This window comes from Nannobrachium achirus (genome assembly GCF_963921795.1).
Source record: "Nannobrachium achirus genome assembly, chromosome: 2".
Classification (NCBI taxonomy): domain Eukaryota; kingdom Metazoa; phylum Chordata; class Actinopteri; order Myctophiformes; family Myctophidae; genus Nannobrachium; species Nannobrachium achirus.
Window position 1 is genome coordinate 4167779 of NC_137811.1, and position 22075 is coordinate 4189853.

Here is a 22075-nt window from a genome sequence, read left to right on the forward strand (position 1 = left end):
GTGCTGTCATTAATGTAGGCCTAGTTGCCTTAATGGGTGATATTTATAACGCTGTTTTGAAAAACAGCTGCGTGGTGATGTTTGTAGTGTGAAGACTAATGTCAGAGTTGTTGTGTTGGAGTGCCTCAAAGCTAGGGAGGAGTTCATTAGCACCAGAGAGAGATGGAGACAGTGAGACACATTTTAGTTCAAAATGTTTACTCTGAATTTGGGTCTTGCCTTAAGCTGGATGCAGAACAACGCCTCGCGACATGTTGTGAGCTTGTAGATCTGCTCTTTCTGTCCCAACGACCGAAGGGTTCACTTTCTGTCACTTTACTGTCAACCATGTCACTTTTTAGACTTTATTTTACTTTTATATTAAAGTAAATACTATTTCTTTGTATCTAAATAGACTAGTCACACTTAATGGGTGATATTTATAATGCTGTTTTGAAAAAGAATGGCGTGGTGATGTTTGTAGTGTGAAGACTAATGTCAGAGTTGTTGTATTGGAGTGCCTCAAAGCTAGGGAAGAGTTCTTTAGCACCACTGAGAGATGGAGACAGTGAGACACTACTTGGTTGGGCTACATATTGTCATGAATTAGATGGCTAGTGAGTGACTGTGTAGATGTCTTCTGTTGGAGCCTAGTGTCCCGCATTCGCGCTGTCTGCATTTGCACTGTGGAATTTAGTCGGCGCGCGGGGGGGGGGGGGGGGGGGGGGGGGGGGGGGGCACTTGGTGAAAATCTTGCATCGGGGCACACCAGGGGCTAGTTTCGCCACTGGTCCAAGCCATACTAACTCTAACCCTTGCCCTGCATAAAGACACATTATCGGAAATGAAAATTATACCTCCCCTTTTTATCATTTTGTGCTTTAATTTCGTTGTAATATGTCTATTTTTAATACACCATGAGTTCATTAGATTTAATTAATTATTTCAAATGTCATTTTAAGAATCAAGTTAGTGTGGATTATATTTTATTGCTTACTGTATTTCTACAGACAATTGAAGATGCTCATAAACTGGCCAGGAAAATGGGTCTAGCTTTCCCACAAGTTCATGTAACAGAAAACGACAGTAAAAACCCAAAGGACCTCTACGTGTTTCCAGGAGACGGCAGTACCCCAACAGTGATCCACATGCCCCTGTTCAACATCGTTAACTGTGGAGGTAACTGTACACACACACACACACACACACACACACACACACACACACACACACATATATATATATGTTACAGTACGTTTGGGTAACTCAGTAAGACTGTGGTAAGAGCACTCGTTTTGCCGTTCACCACACACCAATCACCACCAGATGGCGACGAAAGCCATTCACTAGTGTAGGCGCTGACGTCACTCGTTTGCGACTCTTTCGTTGTTTATTTACTAGCCTAGCTCGGCTGTGTTTAGCCATTAGCTTACTATGCCTAACTCTAACCCTAACCCTAACCTTAACCTCAGTAAAACTATGCCTAACCCTAACCCTAACCCTAACCCTAACCCTAACCCTAACCTCCGTGGGGTGATGCGCTATCATTCCTGCCGACGCTACGTTGTTGTGGCTCAAAGCGACCGTTTGTTCCGCCCTGCGCCGCACGCCGAGCGCTCCGTTTCTCTATCTTACTGTTTCTCTATCTAACCGTGACATATGGGTCAGTGACGTGACGCCCCAAAAAATGTGTTTTTAAAAAAACTTTAAATTGCAGGCATAAAAGTTATTTACTTTTGTTCTACTCACTCTCAACCTTATGGAAATACATTTTGTTTTTAGATATTTTATTGGAATCAGACTTTATTCAGCAGTTTGTTGTACTTGTGCCTAAAATCGTCATATGGTGTGACATGAAAATAATTGTTCATAAAATGAAAATGGAGTACATCTTTCTTAAGTTACTCACTTTATCAAAGTCCTTTATCATAACTAACCAGTGATCCACTATAGTTTTTTGAAAATTAATTATATCTGTATATTTTTTTCATAATCGACACTCTGTGTGAGGCCCATGTTCATGATCTTACAACATATTTTAAATGTATTCTGTCAAAACTTTCTCTAAAATTACACAAATATTTGTGACTCTTCCTGATAATATTCTCTATGTAATCCATAAACATTTTTTTGGTTTAATCATTAATAAAGGTATGATTTCTCACTATTTGGAATGTCACACCAAATGATTTAGTGTCACACCGTATGATCATATCTTCATGTGTCAAAGCAAACTGTGTTTTAACCTACCTATTAGTGAGTACTGAACTTTACTGATTGATTAAACAATTACCCAGGATAACATGGCCTTAATATTTCTGAACAGGATATTATTGTAGGGCTTTAACATGGGATAAGAAAGAATTGTAGTAGTAGATGGATGATGAGGATGTGCACAGGAATGCTACGCACACCTAAGTCTTCTGCCGGCCCACGGCAGAAGGATCCTAAAGGGACAATAAGGCGCATAGCCACACTTGGAGCCAAGGCATTGAAGGCAACATTTTATTAACACCAATTAGTGGAAACAGAACTCAGCATTCAGGTAAATTGCTTTTTTCCGAAGTCTCCTGAACTTGAACACAGCATTTTGTGTTGAACAAATGTAATTAGGAATCATGACATTACACCACATCTCCACTAGCTAAAGAGTGCTGGGTTGCGCAACTCTGAAAATAGCTGATCTACAAGCTCTCGCAGCACAACGTGTTGAGAGCTTGTAGATCAGCTATTTTCGCTAGTTTTGTCTCGGGTCCTACCTTAACACTGTCCACTGTCCAGTCCAGTGAGTCAAAGTACAAAAGTATTAGATCAGATTAGATTATACATTTAGACTGTATTGTACATCAGCCAGTCGTATTTGGTGAGGGTAGCAAACCGGCTGCCTTGTTGCGGTTCTGCTATGCCACAGACAACCTCCTGCTCTTCGTAGAAAATGCAGTCTCGCCCCTTTGGCTCCTCTCTCCTTGCTGGGTCATTGTTTAGTTTCTCCTGTACTTTCTCGTTCTCTCAGCACTTGTCATTTTCCAGCTGACAAAAGAAAATGGAATGTATAGTTTAAGACAAAGAGAAAATATTGTTTAGATTGAAACAATATGTTAAGGTTTCTGTGAAGGGGTTTCTGCTCTGTCTGATGAATTTGAAGTATCACTGAATGAAGCTAAATTACATTTTATGTAAAAATGTTTAAAACAAATGTTTAAATGTACAAAAGAAACATGGAACTTTGTTATTTGTTGTTATATCTGTAGTTAAATACAGTATAAATCATATGGTGTGACAGTCAAGTCATATGGTGTGACAAGCAGACATGTCACACCATATGATTAAGTGTCACACCATATTACTGTTTTCTCCATTTAGGTTTACCTTGAGGCTACTATGTACACATTAGCATGCTAACAGCATGCTAGCTATAACAAAGCAGCCTAGATCTACATGGAAATATGACCAAAACTTCAAATAACTTAAGCTTTTTTTAAAGAAAAGGTGTCACACCAAAAGACATCCAGAATGGTGAGTTTGTCAACGTTTCAACAAGATGGCATTTCATGAAAATGTTAAAATCATAACTCACCTCAGACACCTGTCTTGCAGTTGTGCTGGGAGTGCTGAATAGCCTTACAGAAGAAGGACCTCTCTAGCCAATAGGTGTCCAAATAATTGCCTGTTTAATTTTTCCAAACTAGTGTCACACCAAATGATTTTGGGTTGGGGGACAAAATGTTTTTGATCAGAAATGACTGAAAACATTATGCTTTGACTTTGAAAAGATATAGGCTCAAAATAGACATTTTTTTTAGCCTAAATTCATTTTCAAATGATTTTTAGCAATTCTTTTTCTTAGTTTTATTCAAGTTCCCACTTTGAGAAACAAGGTCAGGACAGTCACACCATATGAGTTTTGCCATGTTTGGTTGAAGATTCTGAAGAAATGAGGAATGAAATGTTTTAATCTTGAGTAAGTTCACATAAAGCTTAATGTCCTGCACAATATTCAGAAGGTTTTTGACAAATATATTTTTTATTTATACATGTTTGACACCGAGGACAGCGAAAACGTTACGTCACGTCACCCACCCATATATATATATATATATATATGTTACAGTCAGTTTGGGTAACTCAGTCAGATTGTGGTAAGAGCGCTTGTTTTGTAGTTCACCACACACCAATCACCACCAGATGGCAACAACAGCCATTCACTAGTGTAGGCGCTGACGTCATTCGTTTGCGACTCTCTTTCCTTCTTTATTTACTAGCCTAGCTCAGCTGTGTTTAGCCATTAGCTTACTATGCCTAACTCTAACCCTAACCCTAACCTTAACCTCAGTAAAACTATGCCTAACCCTAACCCTAACCCTAACCCTAACCTCCGTGGGCCGACGCTACGTTGTTGTTGCCTTTGTTGTGGATCAAAGCGACCACTTGTTCCGCCCCGCGCCGCACGACGAGCGCTCCGTTTCTCGAACTAACAGTTTCTCTATCTAACCGTGACATATATATATATATATAGATGTGTGTAATGGAGGTGATGCAAACATATATATATGTGTGTGTGTGTGTGTGTGTGTAATGGAGGTGATGCGAACCTCCCCACCCGGGCTTTGAACCCAGGCCTCCCGCGTGAAAGACCAATATCTTAACCATCACTCCAAAGGGATAAATATCACCCCCCCCCACTCGGCTCTCCTCCCCCAATTGTGTTTGTGTAGACGCCAGACAAAGTCGGATGCACCACGCTTGATTTATTTTCAATCCACAAACAATACACAACATTGCGGTGGTGGGCAGGTATTTAGCATTGTGGCACCCAAAGCACCACACAGGGTGATCTTTCATATTGTTGCTGACAGAGCAGGATTTTTGCTCATTTAATGTGTTACTAGATTGTATTCATGTTAACCAGTGGTGTAAAGTAACTAAATATTTTTACTTAAGTACTGTACTTAAGTACAGTTTTGAGGTATTTGTACTTTACTTGAGTATTTCCAATTTCCAATACTTTTACTTCTACTCCACTACATCTCAGAGGCAAATGTGTATGCGATAAGGTCTTGCTGCACGGTCATTATGTCGTATATGGACACGGCGGGCTGGACGTATCAGGACGTTGTGTAAACACAATCCAATACAAAAATACTAACTTTGAAGCTAAAGAAATAACTGCACTAGCCTAAGGACTATCTACTCTGTTAGTTATGAGAAGGCCCGTGAAATCTAGCAACAGGGGCAGCCGAAATCTAGCAACAGGGGCAGCTATGACAAAAACGATTAAAGCAGGTATGAAGAGGTATGATAAAAGGCAGATTTAACCCTATTTGTGTTTTGGTCTGAACGACTCGGAATATTTCACCCTAATAGTTTCTTCCTCTATTTTGTCGTGTGACAAATCAGACCATAAGTGACTTTGTGTCTTGTTTGTATGTAAGTGTGTTTATATACAAGCACTGACGGAACATGTTAATCTTTTTCTCTTTCTCCTCATCTCTGCATTTCAGATCAGCTTGATGAGATCAGAGCCAAATACCCGACCTTCCGATGGTGGCATGGTTTTTATCAAGCGTACAGTCCTGATGACATCTCTGAGGTGATGGAAAAAGCTGCCGCAAATGTGAGAAACAACAAGGCCAGGCTGCTGGAGGAGATCAAGAAGGCTGTTAAAAAGGAGGTGGTGCCATAGTTTTGTACTTTTTCTGGTTTTCATGTGTCTAGGAGGTTGACAGTACTTCATTAAACCCCCTGGTGTGGTTGTTATGAGCAATTATGTATTTGTATTTGGGGTTTCTTCCTGGAGGCTGACACCTTGTGGGTCAAAAGTGCCGATCCAAAAACACAGATAAACTGACATCATATAATCATCCCCTCCCCTTTTACCATTCACCCAACACTGTGGGTGTGGCTAACTTGAGCTGGGTCACCACCCACCAGGCATACTTAATGAACTGGTGGGTGTGGCCACATAAAAATAAAAATAAACTCTTTCTGTACACTTTTTTTTGGGAAAAAAATCTTCCTTCTAGTATAATCATAATACCTGATAATCATGTTTTAATGTTTATGTTCCAATAAAATGTTACACAAATGCTGAATAGCTCTGAAATCTATGCTGCTTAGCTAACACACATTTAACACAAATATTATGCTGTTCCCTTACCTTGTTACTTTACTAAAACCACCATCTTTGCGATAATGGTGATGCTTGTTACTTAAACAAACAAAAAATCTTCTTCAAGTGAGATTGTCCTTTGGACAATGATATAGTCTTCTTTGTCCTGTCAGGATTGTATACTCTGTATGGTCTTTATTGTCCTGTGTTTGGTGAAAAGTAAAATAGTGTTTAGATTGTGTTTAGATTGTGTAAAGCGAACAATGTTTCAACCATATGGGCGAACGTGATGAAGCCCCATATTCACTTTTGGTTAAAACAAAAATCCTCCTTTGAATTAGCAGAGTTCTGAATCTGTCTTGAGAGATTAGTGATCATATAATCCTGTTGCTTATTTGTCCGAAATATCTACTTTTGAAACGGTCAACTGACACAGGCATTTTCATTGCCAAGCAGTTTTTTTTCTTTTCTTTGTCTTTAATGAAACCCCATACAGGGACGTGCAGAGAATGTTAGAGAGGCAGGGGCTGATATCTCTAAAAGGGCCTTTTGGTGAAAATATTGAAAATAGCAGACCTCCAAGCTCACACCGTGTCGCGCTGCAACGCGTTGTGAGCTTGGAGGTTGACTATTTTCAGTACTTGATACCACACGGAACTAAGCATAGGCCTACAAAAGGCATGCAATACTGGAGATATGGAATACGGCATTGATTTCTACACAGTGAGGGCAATTCTTTCAACAATGATGCATTCAAGTTCAGGAGAGTTTGGACGAGGCAATTCTCTTGAATGCTGCCTTCAGGTATGGAATGGAAAGAGGGCATTTGCATTTCTTTCACCATAGTAAAAACTGCATTCATGGTCTGGAGAGGGCACTTTTTACTGACTGTTAAACGGGCAGGGGCTCAAGCCCCCTTTCATGTTTATGTGTGCACGTGCCTGACCCCATACGTATGAAAACAAATATGTTTCTTCTCAAAACTGGTGTACAACAGAACACATATTCATGAAATGTTTCCTACTAAGAACTCTGTTCTCTATGCGTCTTTGTATGCAGCCACTGTACGAGTAACATCAACTCGATTCAAAGACGGATTGATAGATTGCCATTAAATGCACAATAATATGAACATAATTGAATAGTAATATAATAATAATCTTCATTTAGGTCCTTGGGTGTGTGTGTGTGTGTGTGTGTGTGTGTGTGTGTGTGTGTGTGTGTGTGTGTGTGTGTGTGTGTGTGTGTGTGTGTGTGTGTGTGTGTGTGTCCTGCATCATGTTTTGGGAGGGGAGGTAAGGGGGGGTACCTGATAAATACAGCTGAAACAACCAGGGTTCCAAATTGACCTTACAGGTCTTTAATTCCAAAAGAGCACACATGGAACCAAATGTGAGGAGGGGTCCCATCAAATGGGAAAACTTCAAGCACACAGAAGCAAGGACTTATAGTTAAAAAGCCTTTAATCATATACAGGGCAACAAAACAATAAAATGCCAAGGTGCATAATTATGGAACCAAATGGACCCTTATGGCTCCATTTGGTTCCATTTGTACACTCTCAAAGTTATATTATGTATGGTGACCTAAATATAATCATTATTCATCAAATGGGGGTCTGTGGCCTAATGCACAAAGCACCATTCCCAGTGGCATGATAACTTCCCCCCTTTTTTTAACCCTTTCCAAGCCACGGGGAGCCCCTTAATATTAAAACCGGAATATACCGGACATCTGAGCAAGGAGTCTCAGCCGCGTCGTCTTTTCCTGTACTGGGTCATTAAAACCGAAATAAATGATTTTTATCCGAAAATCAGCGATCGTCTAACCTTTCCCTAGTCACCGCTCGTCCATCGATAGCTCATGGCTGCTCTGACATGAAGCAGAGGTGACGTCATGGCCTTTCCTTCTTCATGCTTCCTTGACACCGTCCGTTTACTGTCTGGAGGATAACATTAGCATAGCTGGAGTGCTAAGGGCTAAGCTAGCCAAAATGGTCACATCGACTGTTCAGTCATTCTTGGATTATATGCATGGATTATTATGCGCACGGATCGCGCACGCGAAACGCACAGGGAGATCGATGCTCGGCCAAAACTAACACTCTATCCCAACGGAGATCCAGATAATCACGGTGAGCTAATGACCTGGGGGGAAAAAAAAGAAAAAACAACGGTGTGGTCCAAGAAGGAGTGGTGGCAGGCTCATGTTTATAAACATAATATTATGTCTCTGATCACAATACAATAATAGAAATTTCACGGCTAATCTACCAACAACCATTCTATTTCGGCTGGCAAACTGTTAATAGTCTGTGTGAACACTTAACTTTAAATACATTTTTTAAGGGAAGCTTCCCTTAGCAAAGCATGTGAATTCCATAGTGAATGAATTGAACAGAAAGAACCTTATACCCCCCACCTCCCCCCAGGTTTTTGAGAAGGGATAAAACCTACATGTGTGTCTGGAGCCTTGGACTGCTGCCTGGAACAGTGTAAAAGGGGAGAGGTGAAGGCAGGTCGACTCCTCTTATATCATTTCCGCTGACCTAGTGTGATACTTGAAGCTCCCTGAAACGTCCAACTTCCAATGAGGCTATACTTCAGGATTCACAAACCGTCCTGGGAACCTTCTCATAAACAGCAGGGAAAACATACATCTCTATTTTTTTCTTCTAATTAAAATATCAGTTTATTATATATAAATAATTATTTATCACATTTTTTGGTAATTTATACCACTTTTCAAATAGGCTTGATTTGAACCTAAGCTAATTTAAGTATTGCACGATATTACTTCCTTAGTAATACAGAGCTCTCTGATGAATAGTTTTAATTTGAATAGTTAATATACAATTTATGTGACAAAGCTCAGTCAGTCCCTTCGCTTCTCCTAACAGTTATGAGAGGGCTTACAGTAATTTCCCCCAGGCAAGTCTATAAATAGGCGACAGGCCTGCTATTTGAATTCCTGTTTTCTTATGAAGTGTGAAACAAAAAAACAAAAACAAAAAAAAGAAAATCGGGTAATGTGTACCGTACTGGAGGGGTCAGTGGAATTCAGGAGGGTAAAATGAATAAATGAAAAAGACAGTCTTTCAAGTTTTACAAAGTTTACACTCATTTTATTCAGAATCAATTGATTACATACAAAAGGTTTATTAAAAGATACAAGTAGATAAAAGAAGGTTTTACATGTCTTTTAGTTTCATAAAGTTGCCCTATTACAGGCTTGTTATAATGTTCAGCGTTTTATAATTATATATGGAGGAAGAATTTTGTCATACAGTAAGTGTTAAAATTATGTTTCTATGTAGACCCATTAACTATACCCCCCCCCCCCCCCCCCCCCACGCATTTTAATCGCACTTAGTTTTTGCACCACAGAACCTTCAGTTTCGGGCACACTGATCATAGCGATGCACCAACGAAGACAACAAACGCAAAGGGAGAAGTAGCCGATCAGAGTGCTTTACTTGGCCCAGTGGATGCGAAATTTAGATTTAAAAAACTCACTCGTTGATTCACTCGTACAACAAAATGAGTTTTACTTGAAAAAAAATGCTTCTCAGGTCAAATATCGATGAGCGATTAAAATGCGATTAATTGCGATTAATTAATCACAGAGCCTGTAATTAATTAGATTACACATTTTAATCGCATCCCAGCCCCAATATATTATATATATATATATATATATATATATATATATATATATATATATACGTATGCCTATAAAATTTCAAAAATAAGATAATGCAAAGGGTTGCGGATCTTTGAGTTATTAGTGAACGACTTCCTGAGAATCTGGTAAATCAAACCCATGTCAAATGGCAACACTATTCGCCACCACCTTTGGATCCAAGTATGTGTATGGGAGCTCCAGACTCAGGTTTCTGCGCTGGATATCTGCACTGAAGCGGTCAAGCTCTTTTTTGAAATGTTTCATGAGCCTGAGTGGAATCTGCTCAGTGAAATGCTCTTCTGGGTAATGACCAAGACCAACCTGAGGAAAGAGAAACGTATATTCCAATAATGCAGCTGCTACACAACACATTTTTTGTCTGCGTATTCACAATAGTTTGACCTCAGAATTCAGAATTAGAACTTAAAAGCTGCATTGGCAGGCTTATTTTGTCTGTGATGTCATTGCGACCGAAGGGAGCAGTTACTATAAAAAAAACCTGCAGCAGTTGCCTGTCTTAACTCAGTGTGTTTGACGAGTTACAGTGTCTATGGGTCATCAATTATTTCCCGATTCCCCTGGTCGTCACTTGACATGTCGATGGCGTAACTGGAACCGGAAACGCTTTTCCTTTTCCTTTTTTTTTTTTTTTTTTTTTGAAAAAACAAACAATCAAATAATCTGTGTGTATGTGGCAAGGGGCTGGACACAAGGTTGGCACAGAAGCGTCTATCTTTCAAAGACGGTCGCATAGACAAGGATCATTTTCCGATCATAGCACACCCGTGGGCCTCTTTTGAATGCTCCCGTGGGCGGATCGGCGAGACTCAGAATACTCCGCGATTTTCAAAGGTTGCGAAAATGCTGGTTATTGTCTGGGTGTGCCGTAATGCTCGTTCTTATCAAAGTGTTTTCAGCCAATCAGATTGCTTTGTCGGAACTACCTGTTGTATAAGTAGGCGTCGTTTATACTTGGTTATATGACACCAAGAATATACAAGTTCACAATGTGTCGCAGTGTGCCGCGTAGCTATGAATTAGACTTTTTATAAAAGGACACTTACAAAGTCTGAGGACTGCTTGGTGAGCGTCCACATGGTGACCATACCCTGGACCGTAGCGCCGATATCTGGAAGGGTTTGTAGCATGGTGCTCTTAGTTGAGCTCCCCTTGGTGGTGGAGGGATGGGGACGTCGCAACGTGATGGGAGCGTTGGGCATCCAACCACCGTAGTCAAACTATAATAATAGAAAAAACATTAAGATGTTACACGTAATGTATGTATTGTTATGGTTGGGACACCTCTGATAGCAATATATTTATTTTTTGTCAATTGTCTCATAATGTAATCCTGGGCGCTACTCTCCCTCTGCCAACCTGGGAGAGCAACGGACTGACCTCATGCTTCCTTCTATGCATGAGGAGTCCAAAACGCTTCTTTTCACACGACAAGGGGGAGCTTCCCCGGCTGGACGTAGCGCGTGGAAGGAACACGTTATTCCAACCAGTTCCTTTCCCCACCACCAGGTATTATTATTGTTTTTAGGGTACCTATACCCTAGGGGACACGGGGAGAACATGCAAACTACACACAGAACTGTGCATATTGCATAACAAATAATATTGTTTAAAGTTGTGAATCCTTGTCTGAGACAATGGTGTTTAGTGGCAGAGTGCAGGTATAGATTAAATAGAATATATATAAATATATATTTGTGCGTGCGTGCGTGCGTGCAGTATATAATTTTCACTGAACCCTTTTATTTGTGCGTGCGTGCGTGCGTGACAGTCTGTCAGGCCAGTGTCAGTGGTTTTAACTTCATCTAAAAGGACACACCTGTCCAGAGTTGACGGCAGAATGCTGGGCGGAGCAAGTGAATATCACCATGGTGGCAAACTTCACCAACTCACTGACTGAGCTGAAACGTTGAGGCACTCCTGATGGTGGACAGAAAACATGGAAGAAAACAGTTTGTTGGTCAAAGGAACTAAGGAATTACATCATAAATATGGCAGAAGTATAAGTGGTCAAAGAAAAACATAACCCACATCCTCCGTTGTTTGGTGCTGAGCTCAAACTGCCAGAGCAGTGTTACTAAGAAACAAAAAATGTCTCGCAACTCACGTTCAGTAGCTCCAATATTTATTTACCCTACACATACGTACTGTGGTAACCATGGTGACAGACTTCACCAACTCTTTCACTGAGCTGAAACGTTGAGTGTGGACAGGACACTTGGAAGAAAACGGGAGCGAGTCGATATTGCGACGTAACATTTGTTCGGCGGCCCATTAGTTCGACGCTGGTGAATGTTAACCACTATGTCTAAACCTAAACCTAACCCCAAACCCTAACCCTAACTAACCTCAGTAAAAATATGCCTAAACCTAACCCTAAAACCCAACCCTAACCTTAACCCTTAGTCCAACTAATGAAACGTAGAAAAAACTAGATTTCCCCAGAAAACTGACAAAGGAATCAAAGAATGACATCATAACTATGGTAGGGGTAGCATAATGAAAATGAAAACAATACCTATGCATAGACTGTTGACCTGTAGTTCATCGCTACATACCAAACCACACACCGAATAATAAAGACGTGCTGCACTTCGTCTTTAGCCTTGCAATGTATGGCAGACAGGTGCTGGTAGCTCAGAAAATGCTCTGTGTTCGCGGCCCCTAAAGCCTCCTTTTCACTGCAGCTTTAGCATCACACTACACCACATTCCACCGCACCGCACCACATACAAATATCTACATTTTCTATTACACAAAAGTACCCCTATCAAGAAACAACATGTATCAATTTGTATTACACCTATCCTAATTATAATACAATATTATTGATTATAACTGTGATTATGATACCCTATAATTTATTATAATGTATTACTATGATAATTATAACACACTATAATTGATTATAACAGTGATTATAACACAATAGAATCTATTATCATGTATTACAACTATATCCTGGTGGTCTAAATGAAAAGTCAGTGAGTGTTTGGCCCTGATTGGCCTAGCTCAGACTTACTCTGGATTGGATAACTTTTAGTACCACATTTAGTACCAGCTCTGGTCCATAGCGTTAGTGGAGTTCTCCCTAACGCTATGTTCCTCTACCTCCCAAATCCTTGGCAAATCCAGTAGAATATTTTTCATTTGGCCCTAGAAATGTATTTTAATCGTGTGGTGGGGGGCTCAGACCGCGTCCACTAAGTAGAGTAAGTGTTGTCATTTTCGGACCAGACGACGGGTCTTTCCGGATTTGCCAAGGATTTGGGAGGTAGAGGAACATAGCGTTAGGGAGAACTCCACTAACGCTATGGACCAGAGCTAGTTTAGTACCACTTTCACACCACTCTACCCAGGTCCTTGTAGTGGAAAACCTGGCACAAGTGGGCGGTGTGGAGTGGTGTGGTGTTGGGCCATGTCAGTGGAAAAGGGGCTTAAGTGTACCTGTGCTTGCTTGGGAAAGGAACCCGTGCTCAAAGATGTCCTGGATCCACTTCTGCAGCTCAATGTCCTTTTGGACGTAAGCGTCAGTCTTGTAGTAGTAGCTGAGGATCCCCTCAACAAACCTGCACGACACGACACGACACGACACAACACAACACAACACAACACAACACAACACAACAACCTCAGTGTCGTTTAACACTCGGGTGACAGAAGAAAATCACTTCCACTCTGACTGCATTTATCAGTCAAATTGACAGGTAAATTCTCTCCCTTTGGCCCAGGAGAGCAACACCTCCTCCCCTGCTGCCAGCGGGGGTTCTATTGTCTTCCAAATGTGAATTAGCATTTCAATTGACCTCTCAAATGGGGAGCGCAAAAGGTGTGAAATTCTCTCCTTGCTTCTGGGAGGGGGAGGAATGGGTCTATGGGTGAGACCTGTCTTTATAACCGATAACTAACAGTCAGAGTGGTATAATGGTATATTATTTCATACTTAGGAAACGTTTCAGAAGGGGAAACAAAACGAGAACATATGTCTTTAGTATTTAGGAAAAGTCATGGAAGGGGAAATTTCTGAGACCTTCACGGGGAGAGTTATTGCACTTTGTGATCTCAAAATCTGTCAAAATGACCTGTTAGTCACCCGTGTGTTAATAATATCACAAAAAAAAAACATTTTTTTTTTTGGACCTCCAGAAATGTATTAGGCATGATCGCGATCGCGAAATTGCATGTTTAACCCCCATACCAACCCATTCTTTCAAACATGGCAGCCATGTTTGTTTACATCTGAAGAAAACATAATGGCCCATAAATCATGAATGCCTGAACGGATTTCCAAGCGGATTTTTTTGTTTGAAAGCTGTGAACAGTGTACACACACGTGGTGCATCAGCTAGGCATGGGCGTGCACTTTTTACACAATTGCGCAATTACATGGAAGTCTATGGTAACCATGGCAACGTGGGACATTGAAGAGAAAAAATCATAGCAACATAAGTGTTATAATATGATTCTTATTTATTATGGTGTCATGGCCTGAAAAGGTTTAGAAACATTGCTTTAAAGGACAGTTTCATCACTTTTCAACCTATCTTCATATAATTGGTACAGATGTGCCATTTCAAAACCTCACAAGTCCTACCATTGGCAAGACAGTAGATTTTCAGGGGATTTGCAGAACATTGAGCTTGTAGATCAGCTATTTTTACTATGTTCATGACCTTCTCTGACTGATGTTTAAAACTACATGGTGCACATCGATGTGACAATTGCTCACTCAGGGAGCTCTCCAGAGTGGCGTGATATTCATGGGACATTAGTGAAGCAAAATCATCAGATGTTCCTACTTGTGAATGATGTCCCACAGTTTGAGTCCATCATCCATGTAGTAGTATCCTGGTACAGAGTCCACGCCACGGTCTTTGATGTCCTCAGGTATACACAGAGAGCTGTAGGTCAATGAGGACGTGGATCTCTGTAGGATCGGCAGCAAAGCATCTCCACCTGAAGCTGCAACCTGGAAAGAAATTCACCCGGTATGTCTGTGTCATTTATGATGTGAGCCTACATTAATGAGTTACATTTGATAACGTCTGTGTTTGGATAAAACAAAACTAAGTGTGTGTGTGTGTGTGTGTGTGCGTGCGTGCGTGCGTGCGTGCATGCATGCATGAGAAAAAAAAATAAAATAAATATATATATATATATATATATATATATATATATATATATATATATATATATATATATATCGTCGTTGTCGGGTGAAAACCTTGTATGTCCAAAACCATTGGTTTTGCATTTATCATTTTTAAAATGATTTAAACTTGTGAAAACAGACGATCTACAAGCACACAACGCCTCGCAAGGCGAGGCTTTGTGTGCTTGTAGATTGGCTGTTTTCACTACCTTTGTGCAACGGCCTTGTATGATGAAGCAGGGCTTTGCTTTGCAGAGAAACATACAAATTTGAAACTTGGAGATACGAGGTTTCCACCTGACAACGACAATATATATATATATATATATATATATATATATATATATACGGTCCAACGATTAAAATTCGTAATCGCGATTAATCGCATGATTTGTGGATATTTCACTTTCAAAAAAATCATTTGGTCATTTTATCGTCTAATCAGGCTTTTATGAACACCCTGAACAGATTTTAATTTGCTTGATTCAATATTTAGATATTTGATATAAATGTTATCAGGCCCTCCTCCTGCAGGACGCCTCCCCATACACACCCATTCTAACTTCGAACTCCATTTTAACCATGATAAATTCATCAAAAACAACTATTATTATGTTTTTCTGGTGACTAATACTACTCTCCTAATACATGATAACTCAATTACTTTTGTCATTTATTTTCCAAAATAATTATTCAAAATAAATGCAAAAGGTTATCAAACCTCATGTATTAAGAGGGTATTATGAGGTAGCAGAAAAGATAATGGGTGTTTTTAATGAATTTATCACGGTTAAAATGGAGTTTTAAGTTACAATGGGTGTGTATGGGGAGGCGTCCTGCAGGAGGCCTGATAACGTTTACATTAAATATCTAATCAAACAAATTAAAATCTGTTCAGGGTGTTCATAAAAACCTGATTAGACAATAAAGTGAAATATCCATTTAATCGCGTGATTAATAGCATAATAAAAACTTCATTCATTCAGCCCAGCTTCATGTATATTTTGTTGGGAGACACACACTCACAAACATCATGTGAGCTGTTAACTTGTACAGTATTACCATACTCTATGATAAAAAGGTAGTCTACTTCATAGTCTGACTAAAAGATTCCCCTGTGATTTTCAAGAGGGAAAAAAAAACAAAAAAAAACAGGTCATGCCCTAGGCAGATATAGACTTCTGTGCTCTATTGGTTAAGAGTGAAAGAGATTGAATTTTCCTACCGTATTAAAAAATCCATTCTCAGAAATCAGCGTATCTCTGGCCAGGCTGTTGATGTGCAGAGTGTAGCGGGTGTGAGGTATCAGCAGCTGGGGGGGGGGGGGGGAAATTAGTTCTTATAAGGCAGGTGATCCCCTTGATGTAAACAACTATAGGCCAATTTCTAATCTCTCTGCCTTAGCAAAAATCCTGGAAGCTCAGGTATCGGTTCAAGTAAATCAATTTTTTGATCAATATAAGATCCTAAATACTATGCAGTCTGGGTTTAGATCCAAGCACAGTACCGTCACGGCTTGCCTTACTGTCTTAGATGACATTAAGGCAGCATGGGAAAAGTCATACGTCTGAGCGGCTTTGTTTTTCGACTTACCCAAAGCTTTCGATACTGTGGATTTGCCCATATTGTTAAAGACGCTTTCAAACCTCGGCATGGGCAAAACATTTGTTTGGTTGGTTTTCCAATTACTTGTAGGGTCGCACACAATGTGTTAAACTGGGTGACATTGTGTCGGATAAAGTTGCTCTGGAGAAGGGAGTGGATCAGGGCTCTATACTAGGTCCTTTCTTTTGTACTACTATTAACAATATCTGCAGTAAATCAAAGCATTCTAGGTACCATATGCATTCTGTACACATGTGTTCCCACGCTTGATTTGGCTGTAAAAGATTTGTCTTCTGATTTCATTTCATTGCAGCATGAACTGAGAAAAAATAAATTGTTGTTAAATGGTAACAAAACAAATGCTATGTTGTTCACCCCAAGAGTGTATACAACAAGCTTAAATTCACTTTAATTTTTTTCTACAGATTGAAGGCCTGTTTTGCCCGTTCCTCCCGCAAACGATTGGTCACTGGTCTGTTCTTGTCCCATGCTGATTATGGGGACACCATTTATAGGTTTGCTTGTGCCTCCACATTGGCCACATTGGATCCCCTCCCCTGTATCATGCAGCTCTGAGATTCATAACAAATTCGCCTTACAGGACTCACCATTGCATGTTGTATGCTGCAGTTTAGAGGTCTTCTTTGTCATCTCGCAGGTTACAACATTGGCATAATTTTGTATATAAAGCGATACTTGGTGAGCTCCCCTCTTACATTTCCTCCAAATTTGATTTGGTCAGAAATGGGCTAAACCTCAGATCAAATGCCTGGCTATGCTGTGTAGTACCTGCATTCATATCTGAGGGAGGCCAAAAATGCCTTGCTTTCTTTGGTCCCTGGTCGTGGAATGACCTTCAGACCAGACTCAAATTGTCCGTGTTAATTCCTTTGAGAAGCTTTAAGAGAATAAACACCTGCACTTGTTCAGATGTTTAATAGTTTCTCAGTAGATTTCTTGTGTATCACTTTGGAGTTATTCTTAGGTATTTGTGTATCATGGATGTTCTATTTTTGTGTTGTATGTATCTGTAGCAAAGGTTGTGTAATTTTTTTTCTGCCTCTTGGCCAGTAAAATAGACTGTCTCAATGTGTTTTTTACTGGTTAAATATGTGAATATGTATCTCAACTGGATTTGATGAAGCGTAGAGAGACTTTATGCAGCAGTGACAGTGACAGTACCTTGTACAGAGGATGGACCATGGGGACATTCCTTAGCAGTGACAGTTACCTTGTACAGAGGATGGACCATGGGGACATTCCTTAGCAGTGACAGCGCAAAGACCTCTGCCAGCAGGTGAGTGCGCAGCAGGTGGACGTTGAGCTGGTGTTCACTGAAATCAGCACTTCTTACATAGATCTTGGCCATCAGCCAGTCCTGCTCGGAGTCACTGGGCAAGAAGATGGGATTGTCCTTTGATGGCTTCTGCTTCAGCTGTAAAGAACCACAACAATGAGGCACTGTCACAAATTACTACTAAATTACCAGTAAGACGTCTTAAAGGTGATACACCATCCATTTAAAAAGTATTTATGTCATATTGTTTATGTCCCAAAAACGTTTTTCAAAAAGTTTGAGGCTAAATTACCACTCCTGAATAGAGAGCCTCTCTCATTTTTTAATGGCTCTCATAGCATTTTCAGCTGCAGCTGAAATTTTCATTTTCACCTTTGGCCTGAACTGCGCCATCCCCCCCCCCCCCCCCCCCCCCCTCAAAAAAAGAATATTTTTTGGAGAAAAAAGGAGAGAAAAAAAAAAAAATCTTCAAAAATGGCCGTCGATGGCGTCATCGACGGCAGCAAATCTGGACAGCCTGTTTTGAGAACCCGTGGGATGCTTTTAACATCTTTTAACCTCCACCATCCCAAACCAGAGAAAGACACAACGGTCAGAAATGGGACTTTGTGAGGATAGAAGGTGCTAGTGGGACCCCAAAAAAGGTTTTAAAATAGGAAAAGTGAAATTTCATGGTGTATCACCTTTAAGGGGCGAGGTTGCGCCATGTCTTGGCCATCTGGCCAGTGATATATTGGACCAGTTACCCAAATACTGGGGGATATATGACGTCACTCACATGCCCATATATGGAGGTCTGTAGAATCAGCCACACATATGGGCTGTCTTACGGTCGCAATTAAATTGAATCCAGATTCAATTATATTTGGTTCAAATCCTTGATACACAAGCCATACTCAATTTCCTGTCATCTGTCACATTAAATATTTTGTATTCTTGTCTTCCTACTTGTTTTTTAGTTTATATAGCTGGGGCCAGGAATCATACCTGGGGTCGTAAGTTTCCCAGGTATGATTTGATGGCCACAAATACTTAACTGTTGGTCATTTCACATTCGGTTGCATTTGGATCCTAAACCCTATGGTTTGACACCAAAACCACCTTCCAAGGTTGAATAGTTGGCCTAATTGAGATATAGCCATTTTAATCTTCCGTCAACCATTGTGGACACCATCTTGAAAATATCATATGCTATTTAGCATTCCCAATAGTAACATAAACATAAAAATAAAATAAAAATCTTTGGGGGGTTCGACCATATAGGCTACTGGCCTGTCTAACATCAGAGGTTCTGCAATTATGGCCACTAGTGGGTGGCCCAGCCCAACTTGTTTTGAAAAGCTTACAACCACACCTAACACCATGCCAAGAATCTCAAACTTGTCACAAGGGAAGCCTTGTCCATACTTTCTCTGACCAGCAAACCTTTCGTCGGAAAGGGCCGACTTTCGGACGTGCAGCTTTCCAAACTCAAATTTGTAGTCAAACAGACCCCTCCCTCCCCTCCCTTTCTAGCCTCTCCTCTCCCTGCTCTGGTGCAGAGCAGAAGCCGTTTGACAAGTAAGGGTGCCTGTGAGGTCAAAACAGCGGTTTGGTTGGTCTCAGGACGTTGTGTAAACACAATCCAATCAAAAAATACTAACTTTAAAGCTAAAGAAATAACCGCACTAGCCTAAGGACAATCCACTGTGTTAGTTATGAGAGAGCCCGTGAAATCTAGCAACAGGGGCAGCCGAAATCTAGCAACAGGGGCAGCTATGAAAAAAATCGACTAAAGCAGGTATGAAGGGGTATGATAAAAGGCAGATTTAACCCTATATGTGTTTTGGTCTGGATGTCAGGGATGGTCAGGGAAAAAAAGCTAAAAATGAATCTGCTTTTAGTAGCACGTGAGTGGTCAAACTAGGGGTTTTTCATGATTCTGAATCCATTGCAAGCATCTGTTTTGCACAAAAAACATTCCTTGGGCTAAAACGGCCCCCTCAAACGTGTGAAAAGTGATGACTCATCACTTTTCATCCCTTTTTCAAACCACTAAACCGTTGTTTTTAGCACAAGGAATGTTTTTCGTGCAAAAACAGATGCTTGCAATGGATTCAGAATCATGAAAAAACCCTAGTTCACCTGATACATCATTTTTTACCTTTTTTTACCTGTATAGTAAAGTTAACGGGACACCGACTCTAGCGGGTGATACCATCAATTAAGCTACTTTTCAGAAAGGGTTATCACACCAAAACGTAAACTAGAGACATTTGGAAGACGAAAATGTAAAAAACGTACGGTGGTCACCTTGAGTGGTACCAATTTGTTAAAATATCAGTATTAGCCCCTGTACTACTAGAAGTGTGTTGTTCTCACCTGGATGGCGATGGGCATCAGTTTGTGTTCAGATGTTGAGTGCAGCAGCACCAGTGGAGATGCCAGGTGTTGCTGCTTGTCGTCAATGATGTTTGCTTCCACTCCATCCAAAAGCTTGTAGTCACACAGGAAGATGTTGCCATTCTGTTGGAAACATTAACAACTTTAGTATATTATTTATCTATGTATCTATGTTGTGTTAACTAAATGTTTTAGTTGTTCGTTTTTATTTGTTTGCTTTTTTTTAATGTCAAAGAGATTAAAAAACATACACAGTGCTAAAGCGATGTTCTTACAGTATCCATGATATACCCCAGTCATGGATGAACCTCAACATAGTGCAACAATGCTGCACTATAGTGACCTGCACATCTATATAAACCTTCAGATTTCAAATATAGTGCTGGCCACCGATGTTACAATTATGTACGGCCCCTAAGAAGTACCCATATCTTCTGTATTGTTCAATAAAAAGCATTTAAATCCGATCGGTGGCCATTTTCTCTGCTTGTAATGTATCGTAGGGCAATACAACCTCCCAAGTCGCGTAGTTGAAAGCATATGGAGAAACCACGACGAAATGCCAACTGATCGGATTAAAATGTATAGATTAATGTATAGAAGTATAGACCAAAAAGGGAGAACGTCCAAACACTGTTTAAGTTCATCCATGACATGTCATAAAATATGTATCATGTATCAGGGCTAACCACAGGCAGCGACGTCACACATATGTGAATAAGGGAAAAGGAATCAACGACACTGTTGGAGACGCAAACAAAGGTACTTCTTACGCAGACGAGGGAGCTTGAAAAACAATAGTTGCACAGCCCGACTTGATTTTTCACAAGACGGTGGTTGTAGCAGGTCCCTACACTACTACATACCCATAGTATTACACTTAGAGTTCTCAAATTCTGCCCAAACCCGACCATACCCGACCCGTCATTTTCGGGCCGGGTAGGGCCTAAAATGTATGCTAACTAGTAGGGCCGGGTAGGGCCTCGGGCCTGCCCAGTTAGGGCCTAATTAGGGCCGGGCCTTAATTTTCAGGCCCGTTGAGAACTCTAATTACACTAGGTCAGAAAAAAGATATCCCTGTGTACCAGGGTTCCCCAATAGGCGGCCCTCGGCCCGGTACCCTAGACATAATTCGGCCCTTGGGGAAAACTGATTGGGGAACCCTGCTGTTTGTGAATTCGGTCACACCCCAAATACCTGTATGTGTGTCTCAAAAAATAAAGTATCACTTCACAAAAAATAAAAAATAAATCACCGTCATTTCCTCTTCTAAGCTCCGCCCACCATGGAGGTTCAGCATGTCATTGGTCACAGGGAAGTTGTCAGGCAGGGCTGAAATGCGGCGGATCAAAATGGGGTTGACGGCATTCAGGTACTGGTAGCCGAAGAAAGCATCCTCTTTCCAGTGTTTCTGCACATATTCTGCAAGACAAATGGGGCTTTATTTAGTCTGCTTTCTGTTTATGTTACTGTTCAGCCAAGCAGCATGCAGGGACGTGCTGGCCATTGGGAAAAGCAGGACAACTCCCGAACGGCCACTCCATTCCTGGCCGGTTTAGGCTGGCTATTAAAAAAAAACGGACGCTGGTAATTGCGGTAACCGCCTTTCGTTCCATTTTGGTGGCTGAGCAGCCCTTGTTTTGATACAGTGCAATGGTAATGCTTATACAAAGTTATGAGGCAGGTGTCAACATGACATCATAGTTGCCTTGATGGTCTACATACAACATCATTAGACTCTCTTTATAACACAAAAACTATGAGACCTAAAATCACTCATCGGTTGGTATTTGGGGCCTTTTTGGGGCCTATTTGGGGCCTATTTGGGGCCTATTTGGGGCTTCCGGAA

The 22075-nt window shown here is 40.7% G+C and overlaps 1 protein-coding gene across 1 annotated transcript in view; it reads right to left on the bottom strand.

The window, feature by feature from the left end:
* Positions 1-9913: 9913 nt before the first annotated feature.
* The window catches only part of LOC308308628 (arachidonate 12-lipoxygenase, 12R-type-like), a gene marked incomplete at both ends in the record, with an annotated part of 30464 nt that continues 18302 nt past the window's right edge, over positions 9914-22075 (bottom strand). Inside the window, 9 exons of the mRNA XM_080754061.1 lie at positions 9914-10093; positions 10837-11010; positions 11610-11710; positions 13238-13359; positions 14590-14759; positions 16168-16254; positions 17779-17982; positions 20206-20349; positions 21482-21648. Of these exons, the coding sequence (XP_080610187.1) occupies positions 9914-10093; positions 10837-11010; positions 11610-11710; positions 13238-13359; positions 14590-14759; positions 16168-16254; positions 17779-17982; positions 20206-20349; positions 21482-21648 (1349 nt within the window). The remainder of the gene's footprint in view (positions 10094-10836; positions 11011-11609; positions 11711-13237; positions 13360-14589; positions 14760-16167; positions 16255-17778; positions 17983-20205; positions 20350-21481; positions 21649-22075) is intronic.